The sequence below is a fragment of the Macaca fascicularis genome, chromosome 2 (assembly GCF_037993035.2).
Source record: "Macaca fascicularis isolate 582-1 chromosome 2, T2T-MFA8v1.1".
NCBI classification, from domain to species: domain Eukaryota; kingdom Metazoa; phylum Chordata; class Mammalia; order Primates; family Cercopithecidae; genus Macaca; species Macaca fascicularis.
Genome location: NC_088376.1, coordinates 101,436,674 through 101,459,377, shown reverse-complemented (window position 1 = coordinate 101,459,377; position 22,704 = coordinate 101,436,674). Strand labels below are relative to the sequence as shown.

The 22,704-nt window shown below is 46.0% G+C and overlaps 1 protein-coding gene across 13 annotated transcripts; it reads right to left on the bottom strand.

The window, feature by feature from the left end:
- Positions 1 to 7,446: 7,446 nt before the first annotated feature.
- Positions 7,447 to 21,818, bottom strand: SLC25A38 (solute carrier family 25 member 38). 13 transcript variants are annotated; one of them, XM_065540379.2, is made up of 9 exons: positions 17,324 to 17,404; positions 16,707 to 16,810; positions 15,713 to 15,740; positions 15,486 to 15,607; positions 14,489 to 14,573; positions 13,369 to 13,548; positions 12,967 to 13,135; positions 10,418 to 10,584; positions 7,447 to 8,281 (listed from the first exon to the last, which is right to left on the bottom strand). In XM_065540379.2, exons 3-9 carry the CDS (start codon positions 15,725 to 15,727, stop codon positions 8,159 to 8,161), a joined length of 861 nt encoding a protein of 286 aa, XP_065396451.1. In that variant the 5' UTR covers positions 15,728 to 15,740; positions 16,707 to 16,810; positions 17,324 to 17,404; the 3' UTR covers positions 7,447 to 8,158. The 13 variants fall into 13 exon arrangements, 11 of the variants coding, with proteins under 11 accessions (XP_065396451.1, XP_073887852.1, XP_005546771.2 ...); XM_074031751.1 differs by lacking the exons at positions 15,713 to 15,740; positions 16,707 to 16,810; positions 17,324 to 17,404 and adding exons at positions 20,458 to 20,571; positions 21,395 to 21,818 and having other exon boundaries at positions 14,401 to 14,573; XM_005546714.5 differs by lacking the exons at positions 15,713 to 15,740; positions 16,707 to 16,810; positions 17,324 to 17,404 and adding exons at positions 20,458 to 20,571; positions 21,395 to 21,818 and having other exon boundaries at positions 12,951 to 13,135.
- Positions 21,819 to 22,704: the final 886 nt, after the last annotated feature.

Sequence of the window (22,704 nt, the reverse complement as noted above, 5' to 3'; positions counted from 1 at the left end):
AGTGAGACCCAAGCATCAGTAGCTTTTAAAGCTCTTGTAGGGGCTTCCCCACCACCCTCTGAACATTCACTGCTAAAATGAACTGACAATAGGCAAATTAACAGGAGAAGAAACATACACTTTTTTTTTTTTTTTTTTTTTGAGACGGAGTTTCACTCTTGTAGCCCGGTCTGGAGTGCAATGGCTCAATCTCGGCTCACCAAAACCTCTGCCTCTGGGGTTCAAGTGATTCTCCTGCCTCAGCCTCCCGAGTAGCTGGGATTATAGGCATGTGCCACCATACCCGGCTAATTTCGTATTTTTAGTAGAGATGGGGTTTCTCCATGTTGGTCAGGCTGGTCTTGAACTCCAGACCTCAGGTTATCTGCCCATCTCAGCCTCCCAAAGTGCTGGGATTACAGGCATGAACCACCGTGCCAGGCCAAATATACACATTTATTAATGTGCTTATGCACAGGAGCCATACAAAATATAAGACTCAAGGGCCAGATGGCTGAAGCTTAAATAGCATCTACTTCACAGGGAAGGAAGATGGGAAGGTAAACAATTTAGAGGGCTAGTAAGTGATTTTGGGAAGGATAGGAATGAGTTCAAAGAACAGAAAATTTGCCTGAGACAGAGTTCCTCTGAGCTCTGGGGGAAACAGCAGCAAATTACGGTGGGGTAAGGGGAGGAACTTCACTGTGACCAAAGATTGCCTTATTAGGCAGATAATGTTTCCTGGAAAATCTCTCAGAGCTGCCCTCAGAAAAATAGATGAAGAGTCTGTGTGGGCATGGTGATGACTTTTAGTCTTTTCTCTTCCCAGTGGTTAATATTTCCTGGTTACCTGATGAGATTCCTAGGGAGGAAGTTTTAAGACTATTGTATTTATTCTGGAGGAACTTACCTTATTCAGATAAGGGAACTTCAGACAAAGCCCCTCCCTGTGCTTTGGGAAAAGAGGGGATTGAGAGATGGGGTTAGGGGAAGGTCAGAAAGAAACCTTGGTTCTGACGCTATTTCAGAAGCCTTTGTTTTCTTTAATTCAAAGCACTCAGCATGCCAAAGTGCCCTATTCAGTCAGGGGTATCATTTTCTGAGCCCCAACATTTTCCAGATGATTCCAGTGTGCAGCCATATTGAGTTTAAAAACCACGATCCTAGACTCTAGAGTATTTCTTCTTTATTGTATTTATTTTTTTTTGAGACAGAGTCTCATTCTGTCACCCAGGCTGGAGTGCGGTGGTGTGATCTCGGCTTACTGCAACCTCTGTCTCCCAGGCTCAAGCAATTCTCCAGCTTCAGCCTCCTGAGTAGCTGGGACTACAGGCCCGCACTACCACATCTGGCCAATTTTTGTATTTGTGGTAGAGACAGAGTTTCGCTTTGTTGGCCAGGCTGGTCTTGAACTCCTAGCCTCAAGTGATCAGCCCGCCTTGGCCTCCCAAAGTGCTAGGATTACAGGCATGAGCCACTGCACCCGGCCTAGGGTATTTCTTGACTACCTAAGCTAATGGCTCCCGGGAGCAGAGAAGGAGAACTTAGAAGCTAGTTCTATCTAGAGGCTGTTGCATTGAGGCAGCTTTTTTTGGAGGAAGTGGTGACAAAAGCTGAAATTTAAGACACAGTGGATTGTTAAAAATTTTTTTTTTTTTTTTTTTTTTTTTTTTTGAGACAGAGTTGCTATCTCCCAGGCTGGAGTGCAGTGGTGCAATTGTGATTCACTGCAGCCTCTGCCTTCCAGATTCAAGCAATTCTTGTGCCTCAGCTACCCAAATACCTGGGACTACAGGTGCACACCACTATATCTGGCTAAGTTTCTGTAATTTTAGTAAAGACAGGGCTTTGCCATGTTGGCCAGGCTGTTCTTGAACTCCTGACCTCAAGTATCTCACCCGCCTTGGCCTCCCCAAGTGCTGGGATTATAGGTGTGAGCCAGCGTGCCCTGCTGGTTGTTAAATTTATTTATTTATTTTTTGAAGACAGTCTCCCTCTGGAGTGCAATGGCGCCATCTCAGCTCACTGCAACCTCCACCTCCCAGGTTCAAGTGATTCTCCTGCCTCAACCTCCCAAGTAGCTGGAATTACAGGTGCGTGCCACCATGCCTGGCTAATTTTTGTATTTTTAGTAGAGATGGGTTTTCACCATGTTGGTCAAGCTGGTCTCGAACTGCTGACCTCAGGTGATCCACCTGCCTCGGCCTCCCAGAGTGTTGGGATTACAGGCGTGAGCCACCACGCCCAGCGTGGTTGTTACATTTAATATCAACAATAAGTTAGAAGGCCCGGCGTGGTGGCACACACCTGTAATCCCAGCACTTTGGGAGGCTGAGGTGGGCAGATCCCTTGAGCCCAGGCATTCGAGACTAGCCTGGGCAACATGGTAAAACCCTGTCTCTACTAAAAATACAAAAATATTAGCTGGGTGTGGTAATGCATGCCTGTAGTCCCAGCTACTTGGGAGGCTGAGGTGGGAGGACTGCTTGAGCCTGGGAGGTAGAGGCTTCAGTGGGCTGACATTGTGCCACTATACTCCAGCCTGTGGAATAGAGTGAGACCCTGTCTCAAAAAAAACAAAAAAACCAACCAGTTATAAATGCACACTGCTCAGCCAGAAGTATATGGAAGAGGCATAAGGCCTAACCTTGGTGAGCAGGTTTCAGTTTTGCAACCTCCCAGAGTCACTGCTGGGTTCCCTGTCTTGATTGGGCCCTCAGAACTGACTCACTCTAACCTCAGTTTGCCTCAAAATTATGTATGCTTTCTAACTGCTGGTTAAAGAAATTTCAGCCTCTCCTCATTTCTCTTGGGAGGAAGCAACTGAACGAAGTGAATGGAACGTTTCATTTGCACTCACATTTGCTAAGTGAGAAACCCTTATATGCCTTTTTAGACTTTCCATCGCTTAGAATCTATAGCTCTGGTCTTTCCTTTGCCTCAGAAATTGGATAGACCTAAATGTAATGAAGCCATCCAAGGGTTACCAGAACCAAGGGTTATCCAGTTTACAGAACATGTGTGAAACGGAGAGATGGGCTAAAACCATCAGAAAACAAACTCAGAAAATGGGACATTTTACAGGATACTGGGGCTGAGAAAGCGTTACCTCAAAGACTGGCCCTTTGATACGCCTAGAGAGGCCTTAGACGCTGCTTCAGAATCAAGGTTCCTCTAACTTTGTCTTGTTCTCCCATCCCCTCAGTCCCTACAAAGACAATGTAGAACAACAAAAGTGGGGAGAATGGTGGTGTCCTGGAATAGTTTTTGGTTTTTTTGGTTTTCTTTTTTTTGAGACAGGGCCTTGCTCTGTCACCTGGGCTGGAGTGAGCCTGATCACGGCTCACTGCAGCCTTCACTTTCAGGGCTTAAGTGATTCTCCTGCCTCAGCCTTCTGAGTAGCTGGGACTGCAGATGTGTCTCACCACGCCTGGCTGATTTTTTTATTTTTCCGTAGAGACAGAGTTTGACTATGTTGCCTAGGCTGGTCTCAAACTACTGGGCTCAAGCGATCTATCAGCCTTGGCTTTTCAAAGGGCTGGGCCTACAGGCATGAGCCATTGTGCCCAGCGTAGAGATTTTTAAAACCAACTGCCAGCAAAGTGTGGTGGCTCATACCTGTAATACCAACCCTTTGGGAGGCTGAGACAGGAGGATCACTTGAGGCTAGGAGTTTGACACCAGTCTGGGCAAATTGCGACATCTTGTCTCTGCAAAAAAATTTTTTAAAAATTGGCTGGGTGTGGTGGCGTGCACCTGTAGTCCCAGCTACTTGCGAGGCTGAGGTGGGAGGATTGCTTGAGCCTAGAAGTTCAAGGTTGCAGTGAACCATGATCATACCACTGCACTGCATCCTGGGTGACAGAGCAAGACCCTGTCTCTAAAACATAAATAAATAAAAAACTAAATGCCTTGTATGGACCTTGTTTGAATTCTAATTGAAATAAACCAACTGTAAAAAATCATTTTTGAGACAGTCTGGGAAATGTGAATATGGATGATATGCAAAAAATGTGTTAAACTTTTCCAGGTGGGGTAGTGACATAGTACTTATGCTAAAAAAAGTCCATAATTTTTAGAGATGCATACTGAAGTATGCAAGGGTGAAATGATGTGATGTCTGGGATCTGTCTCTAAAAGCTTCATAAAAGAAAAAGGAGGCCAGGCGTGGTGGCTCACGTCTATAATCCCAGCACTTTGGGAAGCCAAGGCAGGTGGATCATGAGGTCAGGAGATCAAGACCATCCTGGTTAACACGGTGAAACCCCATCTCTACTGAAAATACAAAAAATTAGCCAGGCATGATGGCGGGCGCCTGTAGTCCCAGCTACTCGGGAGGCTGAGGAAGAGAATGGCGTGAACCCAGGAGATGGAGCTTGCAGTGAGCCAAGATCGCGCCACCGCACTCCAGCAGCCTGCGCAACACAGCGAGACTCCGTCTCAAAAAAGAAAAAAGAAAAAAAAAACGAAAAAGGAGTGGTAGGGGCAGGGGACAGAGTTTGGGGAGAGAAGCAAGTATGACAAAATCTTGGCAATTGCTCCATCTGAGCGATCTGAATGAAGGGCCAGTAGACCATTGGCTCTCCTATTGTGATGGCTTGAAAGATTTCATAATCATGTATTCTTAGAAAGCGAGTGTAATATAGCTTGAAACCTTTGCTTCTGTGTCTTCTTTTGGCTCTAGCCCTACATGCCTTATCTTTAGTCACCATATGACTATTTTCCTCCCACAGAGCCCCACCTCTAATGTGCTTTAAGTCTAAGGCAGCCAAGAAGGAACCATTAAAACAAACAAAAAAAAAGGCAATGGGCAATGTTTCCAAAGCCAGCTAACGCTCACTAGCCAATTCCCTTCCGAACTTTAATAGTGAGACTGTGAGAGAGGAAACAACAGGCTACTTGCCACAGGACTTGGGATTCACAAAGACAAATTTTCTACCTCATGTTTAGAGAAAACTAGATGATTTCTCCTGATTTTATAATATTTATTTGCTCCCCTAAAAAACAAATGAAGAAAATATGAGGGGAATCTGGTGGCGGAAATTCACCTGCCAATGTAAGGCCAGGAAATTCGTATTGGTAAGAAGCCCATCTCTCTCGGCCTTATCTCTGTCCCTCCTCCCTAAGAGGCCTCACTGGCATTAGGTTCCCTGCACTCAGGATGAGAGTCAAACGAGGCTGAGGAGGCAAGGGACATGGAACACCTGCTCTAGAGTCTAAGTTCTTAGGAAGCAGCCACTCCATCCAACTGTCCTCCCTTCTCTCCTTTCCCATCCTGACCTCCCCTGCTTCCTACAGCACGAGGCCTCACAACACACAGGTCACAGCATTGGAGGCTTGTGTGCCACTATAAGCTTAGGACCCTGCTTCATCCTTTCCCATACCTCTACCCAAATTACTATTTTAAATATGGTGTTTTAACCTAAAACCTAAAGTATAAACTGATTTTAACTTATACATCAACTTAATCTGTGTTATGGGTTGAATCGTGTCCCCCCAAAAAATATATTGGTGTTCTAACCCCTAATACCTGCAAATGTGACCCTATTTGGAAATAGGGTCTAACAGATGTAATCAAATTAAAATGAAGTCATACTGGATTAGGATGAGTCCTAAGCCAATACCTAGTGTCCTTAAGAGAGAAATTTGGACATAGAAACATACACAAGGGAAAAGGCATGTGAAGACAGAGGCAGAGATTGGAGTGATATATTTACAAGCCAAGGAATGCCAGCCACCACTAGAAGGTGCAACAGGCAAAGCATGACTCCTCTTGAGCCTTCAGAGGTGCAATGCTGCTGACACGTTGATTTCAGACTTCTGGCCTCCAGATTGAGAGTTATAAACCATTCAGACTGTGGCAATTTGTTGTGGCTGTCCTATGAAGCTAATACCACATTTCAGAAACATTTATTCATTAACCCTCACCACCACCTGAGGCAGTAAACATTACTAACCCTATTTCCGGCTGGGGGCACTGGCTCACACCTGTAATCCCAGCACTTTGGGAGGCTGAGGTGGGTGGATCACTTGAGGTCAGGAGTTTAAGACCAGCCTGGCCAGCATGGTGAAACCCCATCTCTACAAAAAATACAAAAAATTAACCCAGCGTGGTGGTGCGTACCTGTAGTTCCAGCTACTCAGAAGGCTGAGGTGAGAGAATTGCTTGAACCCAGGAGCGGAGGTTGCAGTCAGCTGAGATTGCACCATTGCACTCCAGCCTGGGCAACAGAACCACACTTTGTTCCCCGCCCCCTAAAAAACCCGCAAAACCCCATTTCCTAGGCAATTTCAGTGCCATGCCTAAATAGTGGAGAGCGAAGAGCTTTCAACCTGGGCTGCATGGATTAGAGCCCATGTTCTTAACCACAAGACTAAATATCCCCCCAACTTCTGCTTCTTGTATAAAGTAATGGCTGTTTCCTGGGTTTTTTTTTCCCCTGATAGAGAGTCTCATGCTGTCATCCAGACTGGAGGGCAGTGGCGTGATCTGCAACCTGCGTCTCCTGGGTTCAAGTGATTCTCCTGCCTCAGCCTCCTGAGTAGCTGGGATTACAGGTGTGCCCCATGATGCCCAGCTAATTTTTGTATTTTTAGTAGAGATGGGGTTTTGCTGTTTTGGCCAGGCTGATGTTGAACTCCTGGCCTCAAGTAATCTGCCTGCCTCAGCCTCCCAAAATGTTGGAATTACAGGCAGGAGCCACCGTGCCTGGCCATCTTTCCTGAATTTTAAAGAAAAGATTTGAGTACACAATAAGAATAGCTATAAAAGAGATAATAACAAGTGTTGACAAGGATGTGGAGAAACTGGAACTCTCATATACTGTGGCTAAGAATGGAAAATGGTATAGTCACTTTGTCATCCAGGTGACAGGGTCTCACTCTGTCATCCAGGCTGGAGTGCAGTGGCATGATTTCAGCTCACTGCAACCTCTGCCTCCTGGATTCAAGTGATTCTCATGCCTCAGCCTCCTAAGTAGCTGGGATTACAGGCACGTGCCACCACGTCCAGCTAATTTTTGTATTTTTAGTAGAGACGAGGTTTCACCATGTTGGGCAGGCTGGTCTTGAACTCCTGACCTCATGTGATCCACCTGCTTTCGCCTCCCAGAGTGCTGGGGTTACAGGCTTGAGCCACCACGCGTGTCCTACAGACTGCATTTATATGAAGTATCCAGAAAAGGCAAATTTATGAAGACAGAAAGCTTATTAGTGGCGGCCTGAGGCTGGGAATGAGGATTAATTACAAATGGCATGAGAGATCTGTTTGGGGAATAAAAATGTTCTTAAAGTGATTTTTAGTAGTGGTCGCATCATTCAGTAAAGCTGTTTTTTTCTTAAAAGAAATTAGGTTTCAGGGACCTACATAGGTCAAGAACCAGCCACCCTAGAACTATTTTATTTTAGAAAAGGGTTCAGTCCATTTTTACAAGGCACAGGTAAAGAAAAAAGAACGGTGACAACACCTTTTAGGTTTTCCAAACAGCTTTCAATGATAAAGTTCAATAAATAAAGTAAAACACTTTAATTGCAGGGGGAAAAAAATGCCAGAATTTAGAGGTAAAATAGTACAGGGGCCAAGACCAAAAAATTTTATCTGGACATTCAGAGGCTAGAAAGCCACTGTCCCATTCTCCAGAGCCTCTGAGAAGTTGATTGAGAACCAATTAAAGAAGGGCATCTGTTCCTCTCATCCTACCATCACCTCAGTCATTCTGTGACCTGGTGACAGTGACTTGTCTCCTCACATCCAGTCTTCCCTGGCTGGAGCTCCTCAGGCCCGGCAGGCAGCTTACAGCTTCTCTGGCTTTGAGATTCCTTGCCCAAGAACATACCCAAGGAGACACTGTGGTGTAGGTGCGGGGCTGAAGTGCAGCCACCCGACAGAGCTCTCCTGGGAAAATGCCTTTCCAAGTAGCCTCTCAGGGTATGCAGAGGTCTCTCCTAACACCCCAGTGTGCTCTATGTATTGGTGACATCTCTTTTGGAGATTCTGAAGGCTCAAATCAGGTCCATATATTTTCTCCTTAAAGGGATTACCGAAGGCAAAGGCAATACAATTTCTGCCTGGCTTTCCAGGTAGGACGTCATCTTACTGCAGAACAGTAAGCAGCAGCAGCAGCCCTTGGCAGAAACCAAGCAGGGCAATAGATTTCACCCTTTCCCAGTCCTCTGTTGGTCAGGACTTCAGGCCCATCTTGGCCATCATCTCTTCATACACTGTCCACGCCATTGCTGCCATTAGAGTTCTGCGGAGGGCTCGGGGGATGCCACCTTGGAAGAAGCCACGTAGTCCATAGTCCTATGGTGAAAATAAATGTCAAAACTCTAGAAGCGAAGTAGCAATACAATTAATTATCCACTTGGTATCAGAGTGAGGGTCTCTGTTACCCCATGTTTAAGACTTAGTTTCTAAACTTTATGCCCAAAGTAAGAATAATGGGTCCAAGAACACAACCAAAGAACTTAAAAGTGGTTTTTTTTTTTTTTTTTTTGAGACAGAGTCTTGCTCTGTCGCCCAGGCTGGAGTGCAGTGGCGTGAACTCAGCTCACTGCAACCTCTGTCTTCCGGGTTCAAGCAATTCTCCTACCTCAGCCTTCCGAGTAGCCGGGACTATAGGCGCCTACCACCACGCCCGGCTAATTTTTGTATTTTTAGTTGAGATGGAGTTTTCACCATATTGGCCAGGCTGGTCTCAAACTCCTGACCTTGTAATCTGCCCACCTAAACCTCCCAAAGTGCTGGGATTACAGGCGTGCGCTACCGCACCTGGCCAAAAGCCTTTTTTTTTTTTTTTTGTAGTTGCTGGGCTTACCTTTTTAGGCCTGCTCTAGGGGAATTTCTTAGGTGAAAATCTTTATGCAGGGTTGCTGTGTACTTGTGCAGTTTGTATACTGTACAGAAGCACTAAGCCCCAAGTAGAAAATGAAATCCAGGCAGAAACCTGCTTGCCAAGCCTGGGATCCTGGATCCAGGCTGAAGGAAAAGGTGCCTTCTTGTCATTTGTCTATCAGGAGGGAGTATCTTTTTGTAATTCACTGTATGCTCTTGGTGGCCCTGTCTTCATATGAATTAAAGAAAAAATGCCCCTTCCTCCTCCCTCATAATCTGGGTTGATTTGAAATTTCACATAGAAAATATTATTTTAAAACTTTATGATTTTAGATGTAGAGATAAGAACACACACTTTGGGAGGCCGAGATGGGCGGATCACGAGGTCAGGAGATTGAGACCATCCTGGCGAACACGGTGAAACCCCGTCTCTACTAAAAAATACAAAAAAGAAACTAGCCGGGCGAGGTGGCGGGCACCTGTAGTCCCAGCTACTCGGGAGGCTGAGGCAGGAGAATGGCATAAACCCGGGAGGCGGAGCTTGAGCTGAGATCCGGCCACTGCACTCCAGCCTGGGCGACAGAGCCAGACTCCATCTCAAAAAAAAAAAAAAAAAAAAAGAACACAAATTCACATTTACCTTTAGCAAGAATATCTGCTTTGTGATAACAACACATGTTCTAAAAGAGCCAACCCAGTGGCTTATGGATAGTATACAGCTACTGTAATTTTTTTTTTTTAATTTAAATAGGGTTTCCTTATATTGCCCATGCTGGTTTTGAACTCCTAGGCTCGAGGGATCCTTCTGCTTCAGCCTCCCAAAATGCTGGGATTACCAGCATGAGCCACCGTACCCAGCCTCTACCATACTTTTTATCTTCAATAATACCATTTGTCCATTTATATTAGAGCAAGCTTGTTCAACCTGCAGCCCACAGGTCGCATGTGGCCCAGGACAGCTTGGAATGCAGCCCAACACAAATTCGTAAACTTTCTTAAAACATTCTAAGATTTTTTTGGTGACATTTTTTCTTTAGCTCATTAGTTATCATTAGTGTTAGTGTATTTTATGTGTGGCCCGAGACAATTCTTCTTCCAATGTGGCCCCGGGAAGTCAAAGGACTGGACACCTGTATATTAGAGCAAACTGCTAGAATAAAACAATGTGTTTGTGTGGTTTTTTTACCCTCTGACTAAATAGTACTTTACCCTAGGTACTCTAGGTCCTCAATTAGAGTACTAATTTCACCCCGATTTCCTGATTCAGTAAGTCTGGGGTAGAGTTCAGCAATCTGCAATGTTTAACAAATATCACAGGAGTTCCTAATGTAAATGTCTCTGCCCCTCAAAAAAACATCAGTTTTGTGGTTCTCAACCTTAAAACATACATATTAAAATCACTGGGAAACATTAAAAAAAGAAGAAGAAATATGCTGGGGTTTCATGCCCCTAGACATTCTGATATAGTTGGCCTAGATTTTAACCTGGGCATGGGGACTTTTTAAAGCTCTCTAGGCAATTTTAATGTGAGTGAAGGTAAGAACTACTGCTCTAGAAAGAGATCCTTAACCACCACAAGAACCAGTACTTATTCTGTAGTCTTACTTTGAAAATAAGTGTCACTGCTTGACCAATCCATTGAAACTTCAGTGGGTAAAGCTGCATATGAGTTTTGATAACATCTGCAGGTTGAGTTACCAGTGAGGCCAGAATACCAGCAAATATCCCACAGCTGAAATTTGTAATAGGAATAAGGGTTGCATCCACCTGGTCTGAAATAGAACAAAGGTAACATGTGGTTATGGATCTTACATTAATCAGATAAAGGTCAGTGCAAGTTGCCCATTAATTCTTCCCCAAACCAAGAAAGGTCTGGATTCAAATAAGGCTACAGATTCAAAACTTAAAGGTGCAACTAGTAAATTTATGTAGATGGAATGATGGAGTTAGAAAAGCACCTTTTTCAAACCACCATCACAATAATTGACTCAGGCAAGAATCATTGACTGATTTTAAAACGTGGGAAAAAGGATGTTTATACAGATTCAAAGTTATCTTCCCACAAAGATACTTAGACATTACAATGGGAAATACAGGTGACTTTTCCGGGAAGATACTGTCAGTATCTTATCCAAGTGATGAAGTGTTACTATCACTCATAATAGGTCAAATTGATGTTATGACCCTCCCGATATAAGGCAATGAGGATACACATACCTCATGTGGTCCTCTTGCTAAAAATCTAATCAAGAAGAAACTGCAGATAAACCCACAATGAGGTATGCAACTGGCCTATACTCTTGAAAATAAAACACAGGATTACTACGAAGTACATTATTGGGACAATTAGAGAAATGAGAATACGGACTGTAGGTTAAAGAATTGGGCCACATGCCTGTAATCCCAACACTTTGGGAGGCCGAGGCGGGTGGATCACTTGAGCCTGGGAGTTCAAGACCAGCCTGGGCAACATGGTGCAACCCTGTCTCTACTAAAAATACAAAATTAGCCAGGCATGGTGGCATGCACCTGTAATCCCAGCTACTCCAGAGGTTGAGGCACAAGAATCACTTGCACCAGGGAGAAGGAGATTGCAGTGAACCAAGATCACATTGCTGCACTCCAGCCTGAGTGACAGGGCAAGACTCTGTCTCAAAAAAAAAAAAAAAAATTATCTAGGTTAAACTTCCTGAGTTTCCTAAGATGGTTATATGACAGGATGTCCTTATTCGTAGGAAATAGACACTGCAGTACTCAAAAGTAAAAGGGCATCACTTTTCCAACTTACCCTCAAAGGGCAGGAAAAAAATATGTACATTGTACTATTCTTGTGGCTATTTTTGCAAGTTTATTTCCAAATACCAGATCGATTTTTTTTTTTTTTTTTTGAAACGGAGTCTCGCTTTGTCACCCAGGCTGGGGTGCTGGAGTGCAGTGGTGTGATCTCAGCTCACCGCAACCTCCACATCCCAGGCTCAAGCGATTCTCATGCCTCAGCCTCCCAAGCAGCTGGCATTACAGGCATGTGCCACCCATGCCCAGCTAATTTTTGTATTTTTAGTAGAAACCAGGTTTCACCACGTTGGCCAGGCTGGTCTCGAACTCCTGACCTCAAGAGATCTGCCCACCTCGGCCTCCCAAAGTGCTGGGATTACAGGCATGTGGCCCAATTCTTTAACCTACAGTCCGTATTCTGATATTCTGATTTTGAGTGATGGGCCTCAGAAATTTTTAAAGATGGATTGAGAAGTTAAAAATTGCCCATCTATGCTTCCTTATCGCCTTAATTTTCTGTCACAAAATAAGGCTCTGACCTGCAGGGTTACACCTTCTGGTGCCTGGGTAGAAGCAGCAAATCTCCCAAGGCACTCCAGCTGTAGCTGGTTACCACGTCATGATGGCGGGCATTCTGGCATTCCTAATTAAAGGACCTTGGTTGCAATTCCTTGCTCAAATTATCCACAGACACTTTATTGCATGCAGGTTCATTCTATGGATGTGTTTCTAGCAATACCTTGTTCTACTTGGGTCAATGTTTACTGTCCACCAATTTTGTTCATGTCTAGCCCAACCTGACCTAACTGGTGGGGTGGGGTGGGGTGGGCCTCCCCCAGTGACTGAAGTTTGGCACCTTCCTCTCCACCTAAATGGAGGGCTCAAAACTATGTTAACTGGGAACACAGCAAGGGAGATGAAAATATTATTTTTCTTCAAACTCCTAACTTACTACTGTTTCCCAGACTTTAACAAGAATCACATCAAGTGCTTCTTGAAAAATACAGATTCCTAGGTTGTACCCCAAGGTTTCTCATCTAAGAGGCCTTGGATGGGATCCAGCAATCTTAAGATCAAATATGGGAAGTATTGTTGCAGAAACTCTGCAAAGCATGCTTTATTTCCCTCCCACCCACCCTATCTTCACCCCCCAAATTATAGTGGTGTAAATACTGTTTGCCTTAATAGGATGTAAATTCCAAACGGCAGGGATCAAGTTTGTCATATCCACCTTTGCATCCCAGTTCCTGACACAATCATGATATGGCTCAGTTCCTAACACTCTGCTAAGAGAAACACATAGTCCCATATCCCAGAGAAAACGGTGAGGATCTGATAGCTCAAGGATAGCTCTTCCCCACACCTTGCTTTATCCCTACCATGGGGCACTATGTTTTTGGTCTGGTTGTAAAACATCAGGTAGATTCCTGAAAAGGGCGCATCTCGAAGGAGAGTTGCTGTCAGGCCACTGAAGAGGCCCCGGTGCCCCTCGCTGCGATAGATGCTCCTCAGGGCAGCGTAGATACTCTCATAGCCATATTTCCCACTCTGCAAAGAGAGCACAGAACCAGTGACTCACATGGAGGCGCTCCATTTGAGCACTGAACAAGCAGACTGCAGGTTATGGGGCATTACCGTGGGCTCTAATTCACATATGGCTTGGCTGACCACATCAGAGTGTATGTTAGATTACAAATCAGGAGTTGACATTGGTGGTCACTCCCCAGGAGCCCAATGGCTAAGCTGAACTATCCTGAGGCCCTAAAGCAGTCTGAACTTACCTCATAGCGCGTCTTGATTACCGTGATAGGTGACATACAGACCCCTGCAACAGAGCGAGAGCCCACCCCCAGCATGATCGACTCCAGGGCGGTTGGGGGATGGCCTCGCAAGAAATACTGCTTCAAAGAGTAGAGAGTGCCAAAGTAGATTCCAACGCCAGGGACACATCTCACAATGGACTGCAGAGAAGGTCAGAAAGAAAAGAAAATCAAAGAGCAAACACTTTAAGTATTGTCTTAGCTGGGTTTTCCCAAAAGACCCCAAGATGATTCGCATGTAAGTACTTTGTTTAAGGTGTGGAAGGAATACCAATAGGGAAGTGGGGGACATAAGACAGGAGAGAAGGCAGTCAATAAAGGATGTTATAAAGCCAGTTACTTCTATGGGCAACTAAATCCCACTGAGGAACTCTGGGAATCAGTGTAGAACACACCTCAGAGTTACTCCTCCAACTGAGCGGGGAGGGACATGGGATTTTAAACACCAACTCTTGTCTTTCAGTGGTTGAGGACTCTGTGGGTTTGGAAATACACACTGCTTTGGGTTAGGAAATCAATATCACTTCTGTGATCTCCTTACTAAAAATGTAGAACTAAATCTAATCACAAAGAAACTGCAAAGAAACCCACAGTGAGTTATATAACTGGCCTATACTCTTGAAAACAAAACACAAAATTATTCTGAAGTACACTACTGGGATAATAGAGAAATCAGTATATAGATTTCTGATTTGGGTTTGGGCTGGGCACTAATTCCTTGGTGTGGGTCCCTAAGGCCAGAAAAAGCCTTTGAGCAAAGAAATGCTGGTGTGGAGGTACCATCCCACTTTTACTGAAGTGATTAGGGCAAGGGCATTCTGACAGGTGGGACAATAGGTACCTCTGCTGTAGAGACTATGCTGCCCTAATAAATCACATCTAAGCATAATGTGCAGATGCAACATATCCCTGAGCCTTCAAACAGAAGTTAGTGGTAGTATGAGAGATGGGTAGGAAGATCACGTAGGTACTCCCACCACTTCTGACTCTCACATATTCTTAAGAGCTGGTAAGGTGGATGAGAAATGGCTGGTTATCAAGGAGTGGGTGCAAGAGAACCTAGATCCAGATGGCAGCTTACAGGGGACATCCCTTTCCAAAGGCCCAAAAGACTCTCCGTGCGAACCACCTTCAAGAGTACAGCCAACATCCCAACACGTCTAGACCTGAAAGCAGACAAAATGGAGACAGGAAGGAAAAAATCACTCAGATCACTTCTTCATAAAACAATTTCCCACTCAAAGACTTCCTTTATAGATTCATTTTTAGGACACTTAACAATCTCTACAATGCACCTTGGAGATACTCTATGTGTTCATAGGTTGGCACACACATATTTGCTTATCCATTTATACTGCAAGGAGTGGGATTACCTCCTTTTTTTATGCACATTTTGCATACTTCCCACAGCACAGAGCTCAATATTCGGGCACAAAACAGACAATACAGGCTGGGGGCAGTGGCTCATGCCTATAATCTCAGCACTTTGGAAGGCTGAAGTGGGCAGATCACTCGAGGCCAGAAGTTTGAGACCAGCCTGGCCAACATGGCAAAACCCCATCTCTACCAAAAATATAAAAATTAGCTGGGTATGGTGGTGAGCACCTCAATCCCAGCTACTTGGGAGACTGAGGCAGGAGAATCACTTGAACCTGTGAGGCAGAGGTTGCAGTGAGCCGAGATCGCACCACTGTACTCCAACCTGGGCAACAGAGCGAGACTCTGCCTCAAAAACCAAACAAAAACAAACAAAAAAACCCAGATAATACTGATGTTATTTCCAGAAAATCCCCTGCTACTCTAATGCCAGGCAATCTAGTTATAACACAATAATACAAGCTAACACAATAAAGTGTAAATGTCACTGAGGCAGATTCCAGGAAGCTGCTCAGGAAAGGACCCCATTTAACTAAAAAGAAATGTCAAATATAAAAACAATTCAGAGAACATATGATTGAGCATGGCCTGTGTTTCTCTCTGAACATCCAACAGAATGGAAGTTGACTTAACACAGTAGAGATATTCCTGTGTCTGAAAAGTTGCTGAAATCAGCTCCCCCAGTGAAATGCAGGGCCTACCCATGATCTGAGGGCTGGAGGGTTTGCAGGCGTGTTTTAAGGAGATCCAGAGGTTGGAAAAGGAGGGTAGAACAGGTCCCACTGATGGAGCCACACAGGAAAGCCTTGATCACTGGATGTAACTGCAGGACAAGACAATATTGTGTCAGTAGCTCTGCCTGTGTGAGCCTCACCTTTCTCCACACCTGATCAGCGAATTCCTTTATAATGGTCTCTTCGAAACTTACCTGGTGGTGCTTCATGTTTTCTTCATACCTCGGAGAAGGGAAAAGTATAGCCAGAAATTTAAAATACTGGAATGTTGTTGAGGACACTGTAGGCTGCAAGAGGTATCTCTGGTCTTAGTATTGCTGATACACATATTGCTCAGTGGGAGCAAAACTATTTCCATGCCACTGACCGCTCTTCCCTATTTCTTCTGACTCAAAAAGTTACTGGTCATCTCCCTATGTTTGCAAAAGCAAAGTCAATTGAATGTAGTGCTTTCACTTTGAACTGATGATGTGCAGGCTCCCTTCGCTGTAAGACCTATAGGTATTTATAGGACCAAAGCAATTTATAGGACCAAGCCAAAGCAAATGAAACCTTAAGCTCAACCACTGTGTAAAATTAAGTGCCACTTCCTGTAGAACCTAGTATTTCCTTCATTTAAAACTTTCCCCCTCTCTTAAACCATCCAGCTCACTGGGCCCTACACAGATCACACAGTCCTACAGACCAGTAGCCTCTCCTGGCTTTGCTGCCTCTCCTTCAACCCATGAATCATCATACACACTGGCTAATCTACAGACACCACCTGGAAGGGTGGAACTCCTTCAAAGACTAAATGCATCTCCCTTAAGCGTGTTCCAGGAGCTGCATGTTCCAGGAGATGCAGCTTCCAGCACCGGCGTTACCATTACAGGACAGCATCCTCTTTGTAGACCCCTAGAACCCAGTAGTATCACAAATGACTGTGAAAAAGTACTTAAAATCCAACCAGTGACCTTCTTCCCCTTACTTCCCCTTCCCTAAAATAAATAAATAAATAAATAAATAAATAAATAAATAAATAAAAAGCTATCTTCTCCGAAAATGCTTGGCAAATTCATCCCCAAAGACCTCTTCCTTTATTAAGTGGCATCTGCACTATTATTTTTAAATAAATGATACTTTGTGGCCCTAAAACATTAAGATGAATATATATACAGTTTCCATTATACACATCACATAACTATTTACCTGAAACTGAAATGTGTGTAATCTGCGGTATTTGCTTAACAGAGAAGAGAGTGCATCTCAAATTCCACCAAAGGAGCCAGTTATAACTGGAATTCCTCATAAGACTGTTGGAGGCAGAGGGTGGGGGGAACTAAGTCAGGTCATTAAAAACTGGAGTTTACAACCACGATCCAATAACTTCTGAAGTACCAAAGGGTAGTCTGATAAGACAACAGGTAAAACCAAGTAAGGTGTGCATATTTCAGCAAGTCTGTATATCCACATCGACTCCCTCTCCCCAAGAGGTGTCCCGCTGTTCTGCCAACCAATATTCCTATGAGTTCTGTGTTTCTAGTCTCTCCCAAGACTTCGTGGCATTAATGAGCCCCGTTTCTTCACACACTGGGCCTCTCGCTCCCACTGGCATCTCCTCTTCTGCCAGGCAACAGGCTCCAAAGCGTCCATCTTTCCAGCCTGATGCTACACCATCTCCACTTGCTCTGTGCCAGTCCCTCCGCAGGCCCCCCCGCCCCCGGTTTGCTATCCAGCTAAATCTCCTCCACTAACACAGCCTCTGAGGGCTCACCAAGCACCTGCTGTACCCCAGGACCCCATTCCTGTCCCTGTCCTTATCTTACTTGGCCTCTCTGGTACATGCCATATGGCTGAGTGCCTCTCCTCGCAGTTTCTGGTTTCTCTCTCCTTCTCCTCCTTGGCCTGCCCTTCACATAGGACTGCTCCTCTTATCTCCTTTCAGAGTAACCTCACCCATACCCAGGCTTCACACACATGCTAGTTACGCCCACATCACCAGCCCAGGTCAGCCTCTCCCCGGACTCTGCTAATGTCTCCTTGTTTTCCCTCAAATGGCCCACAGGCATCTCAAATTCAACATGTCCAAAATGGAAACCTGGTCAACAGTTCTTCTGCACTTGCCTCTTCTCCAGTCCACACGGGGATACTCCAGGAATCCAGGTTGGAAACCTCAGAGACACATAAAACTCACCAGCCTGCTGCTTCATGACCAAGTCCCACTGACCAAGCCCTCAGTCTTCCCAGTCTGGCCTCCACTGATCCATCCTAATGATCTCTGCAGCAGTCTCCAACCTCAACTATGCCAACCCACCCTCAACTCTACTCCCAGAGTAGCACTGGGCAAGGCTTCTATAGACACCACCTCAAAATCTCACAGCATCTTATGAGCTAGGTATTTTAAACTCGTTTTACAGATTAAACTGGAGCTCACAGAAGTTACAAATGTGTCCTATGTCACAGGGATTGAAGCCACTGGCCAGGACTTAAAGTTCATACTCTTTTCACCATACCACCCAGTCTAAAGTGAAAATCCAGGACACTTAGGCCACTCAGGGCATTCCACTATTCACCATCACTCCCTCCTTGCAATGCTCTCTTCCTTTGGCTTCAGAGATTAATGCTGTCCTGGTTTTCCTCCCACTTCTCTGCCCTCTCCCTTAAATGAACCATACTTCCATGGCTCTTTATCCACTTCCAGGGGTTCCATTTCCACCCCCCTCCACACTCTCAACCTCTCACTGGAGCTCAGTCTCACACAGTCACTTACTCAGATGTCCCACGGCCACCTCAGATGACACTTCCAAACCTGAACTTTTCTCCCACACCTCCAACCAGCTCCTCCTTCAAGGTGCCCTGTCCCAGTGAATGCCCTGCCATTTCTCGAGCCACCCAGCCAGAAACCTGAGCACTATCCTTGGACATGGCCTCTCCACACTTGCTTACTCTACCTCCAAAACAGCTCTCAAATCCACCAATCCATTCCAGCTGAGAACCCTGTTATCTCCTGCCTTGGTGACTGCCATTACTTTTTTACTCATTTGTCATCTATATGACCCCTCTAATCCACTCTTTACCCTGCAGCCAGAGTCATCTTTTGTTTTATTATTTATTTACTTATTTAGAGACAAGGTCTTGCTCTGATGCTTAGGCTGGAGTGTAGTGGCACAATCATGGCTCACTGCCAACCATGACCTCTCAGGCTCAGGTGATCCTCCCACCTCAGCCTCATGAACAGCTGGGACTACGGGTGTGTGTCACCATGCCCAGATAATTTTTTGTAGAGATGGGGTTTCGCTATGTTGCACAGGCTGGTCTCAAACTCCTGGACTCAAGCAATCTGCCCACCTCTGCCTCCCAAAGTGTTAGCATTACAGGTGTGAGTCACTGTGCCCAGCCTGAGTCAGCTTTTAATACTGCAAATTTGATCACATTGCTTTCAGGAACAAAACCCTTCAATGAAAGATAATGTTTTGTGAAATCTGAAGTTACTAGCTTAAAAACAAGACCAAAAAAAAAACCACAAAAGATGGAATAAAAATACAAGTAATGACAAACGTATTAGGAGCTACAGAGTATCCCACAAATTTGTCATTAATACTCATTGAATTATAATTTTAAAAAGCCCAACCAAACCAACACCCTTTAATTGGTTGATATTCCTCTCAGGATAAAGTCCAAACTGCTGGTTGCAAGGCCTTTCATGTATCACAGGGCTCCTGCTTACTGTTTTGTTTTGGCCTGTGTTCTCACCTTCCCACTAACACACTCTGCAGCCATACTGGAGGACTCCACCTTACTTTCACCTCTGAAAACTGACATGTAGTTATGCCCTAGCTCCTCTCTAGCTCCCCAACTCCCCCACGTCCAAGTTCAGTGCCTCTCCTTCCGGCTTCTGCAGCAGCACCTGTCCCCAGCTCCCTTATGACTGCCTGTCCAAGACAGAATGGTCACAACTCCTGCCTGTCTTGTTCATGGTGATATCTCAAGAACTGACCTTGGAGCCTGGTGCACAGTAGGTGTTCAGCAGTGACAACAGAATGAATCTGGCCACCTAACAGGAAACCTAAAGCTCTCCCTTTGAGCGCAATCCCACAGGATAGGGCTCGGTGGGTCCTGCATGGCTCATCCCAGGATAGGTTAATCTCCTCCACCTCTCTCCAGGCCTCTTGCTCCAGCAACGCCATAGGAATGACCTGCAGTTACAGTTTCTGGGCAGTTCTCCTAGGGGCTGCTGCCCCAGTGCTCACACAGGTGTTGTGTGGAATTTGTTTTAAAACAAATTTGCTGCTGTCCTTCACCTTCCCACCCTTGATTGCAGGAAATATCTTCCTAACATCTTTTATTTCACAGCACAGTGATTAGACATGTTACTTTGTACTTTTCCAAGTCCATTAGCACAGAGCAGATGTTATTTATACTAGCAGTACAGATCAACCTCTAATAGGCAAAAACAAGACAAGACAACAACAACAACAAAAACCATTCCAACAGGTAATATTGAATGGTCTTAAGATTTTTGTCAATGGTGAATGGCACACATCCTTTGCAAGTGAACTTAATTTTCAAAAAGTAGCTCAAGGCCAGGCGCGGTGGCTCACACTGGTAATCCCAGCGCTTTGAGAGACCGAGGCGGGAGGATCACTCGAGGTAAGCAGTTCAAGACCAGCCTGGCCAACATCACCCCCTCTACTAAAAATAAAAAAATTAGCAAGGCGTGGTGGCTCACGCCTCTAATCCCAGCAACTTGGGAGACTGAGACAGGAGAAATGCTTGAACCCGGGAGTCAGAGGTTGCAGTTGAGCCGAGATGGCGCCACTGCACTCCAGCCTGGGCGACAGGGCAGGACTCCGTCTCAAAAAAACAAAAAAAACACAACACCTCAAGGATATTCAAGGCAAATAAAAAAGTAGTTTCTTTTTAAGGGGAGAAAGAAGAGGGCAAAAACAATAATACGCACACAAAGGAAATAAGTAGCACATAAGAGTGCGAACTGGATCCACAAGCAATTCCTACTGCCCTGATAAAAGTATCCTAAGTCCAATTCACTTCTGGAGGCGAGGGCTGGAGATCCCTGAAAAAGATAAGCAGGTTTTCAAAGACGTCAACGTTAAGTCGCCACTGCCGCCGTCTCCGCCTTTAAGGATTAAAAAAAAAAAAAAAAGTCGCATTTTGCCCCTACCTCGGGCGCAAGACCTTAGCGGGAGAGCCGCAGCTTCTGCCTGGGCCTCAGGCCTTCAGCGTCTAAGGCCGGGCTGCATCCCGACTCCACCCACCAGGCAACCACTCCGCCAGCCCCGCCTCCGCCTCCACCAATAGCGGCCCGGCGGCCCGGCCACGGCGACCAATCGAACGCCGGAGGAAGCGTGGGGTCGCCAGGTGACCACGTGCCGTCCCAACGGACCGGAAAGTTGGCACTCAGAGGTGCAGCCACGCCTGGCCGGCAGGTATTAGCGCCGCGGCCTGCGGGAGCACAGCCATACTGGGCAGCTTGCGGCGGCATCAACGGCTTCTCAGCTTCAGCGCTATTACCAGGCCTTGTGACGGTCCCAAATCTGCCCGGGTGCCCTCCCACCTCCGCCACTCCTGGCAGCCTACTCGCACCTTGTGGGGGCCGCGCGGACACACTCCCCGGCACGCGCCCCGCCTAGGCCTCGGCAATTCCTCCCTCTACCGGGACATCGGCCCTGCAGCGCCTGGCTGGCCCGCAGCTCCTGGCCTCTCCTCACTCCCCGCCCCCTTCTCAATCCCATTAGTCAAAACTCCTCTCCTGCCCCATCCTCAACCCTGAGCGCACCTTGGGGCGCGGAAAAGGGTCGCCGAGGCTTAGTAAAGCCCCGAATTCTCCTGCCAGAGCTCGCGGTTCGGACCCCTGCCCTTCCCCGCAGTGCCCTCACCATAAGCGTTTCCACCGTGTCTCCGACATCTTGCGGTTGCAGCAGCGACTGACGTGAGTTCTGAATCATTGGAGATGGGGCCCGCGAGTGCTCTGGGCCCAGGGTGCCGTCGACGGGAGCTTGGGCCCAGCCCTGAAGGCCTTGAAGAAGGCGAGGGGATGGCGCTAGCCCGGCGAAGCGCTTTAAGCCGAGGGCTCTCTTACGTCTGTGCCTGTAAGCACGCAGCCGCCGGGGATCAGAGCTTGCTAGTCCAGGAGCTGCGAGCGCGGAACAATCCCGCCGCGGGAATTACGCGCCGCTCTTCACCGGCGCCGCACACTCCGCGGCTCTGCTCTCCTGCCCATCCTGCCCCGCCGCAGGCTTCAGCACCGGAGGAGATGAGGTTCTGTGTATCCGGGGATGGAGGAAGCGCCGGAGGAACTCTGTAGAAGAGGAGATTTCGCTTCCGGGTGGGACGCTCGTCACGTGAGGGTGTTCTGAGCGCTACCTGGTGAAAACGCCCAGAACTGCCCGGTCCGCGCTTCCCTGAACCCAGAGCTTAACGCGGGGAACTTTGCTTTTGCATGGAACATCTGAATGTATTTACAATCCAGACTTGGTCTACCCAGTAAGGCAGCCACTAGCCAACGGGGGCTATTGATTTATTAATTGATACATTAATTTTAATTATTTTATGTTAAAAACCGAAGTAGTGTGGAATGCTTTCTCCTTAAACAGGCTTTTGTTTTCTTTTCAGGACCATATTTCCCTTTAAATGCTGAAAATTTAGTGTAGGAATTGATATGTACTGTATGCATAAACCACACGCTGGATATCTAAGACTGGTGAGGTAAAATCTCAATTTTTATATGTTGAAATTATATTTTGGATATATCGGGTTATATGAAATATATTATTAAAATTAACTTCAGGCAGAGGGCAGTGGCCCAGGCCTGTAATCTCAGCACTTTGTGAGGCCTAGTCTGGAGGATTGCTTGAGGGAGCCAAGGAGTTCGAGACCAGCATGGGCAACAAAGCAAGGCCCCGGTCTGTAAAACAAATAATAATAACTTCACGTGTTCTTTTTAAATGTGGCTAGTAAAACATTTAAACTTTGACACATGGCTCCCATTACATTTCCGTAGGACAGCGCTGGTCTAGTTGGTTAAAATTCTGGTTTATTGCTCACCTGGAATCTGTCAATGGCTTTTTTGGTCTCCCAACTTTCCGTTATGCCTGTCTGGCTGATCCATGGAAAAGCATTACTGCTGGGATCCTGACACTCCTGTTGAAAATGCAGGCATACACTTTCAGTGGCCCTGGTAATATGC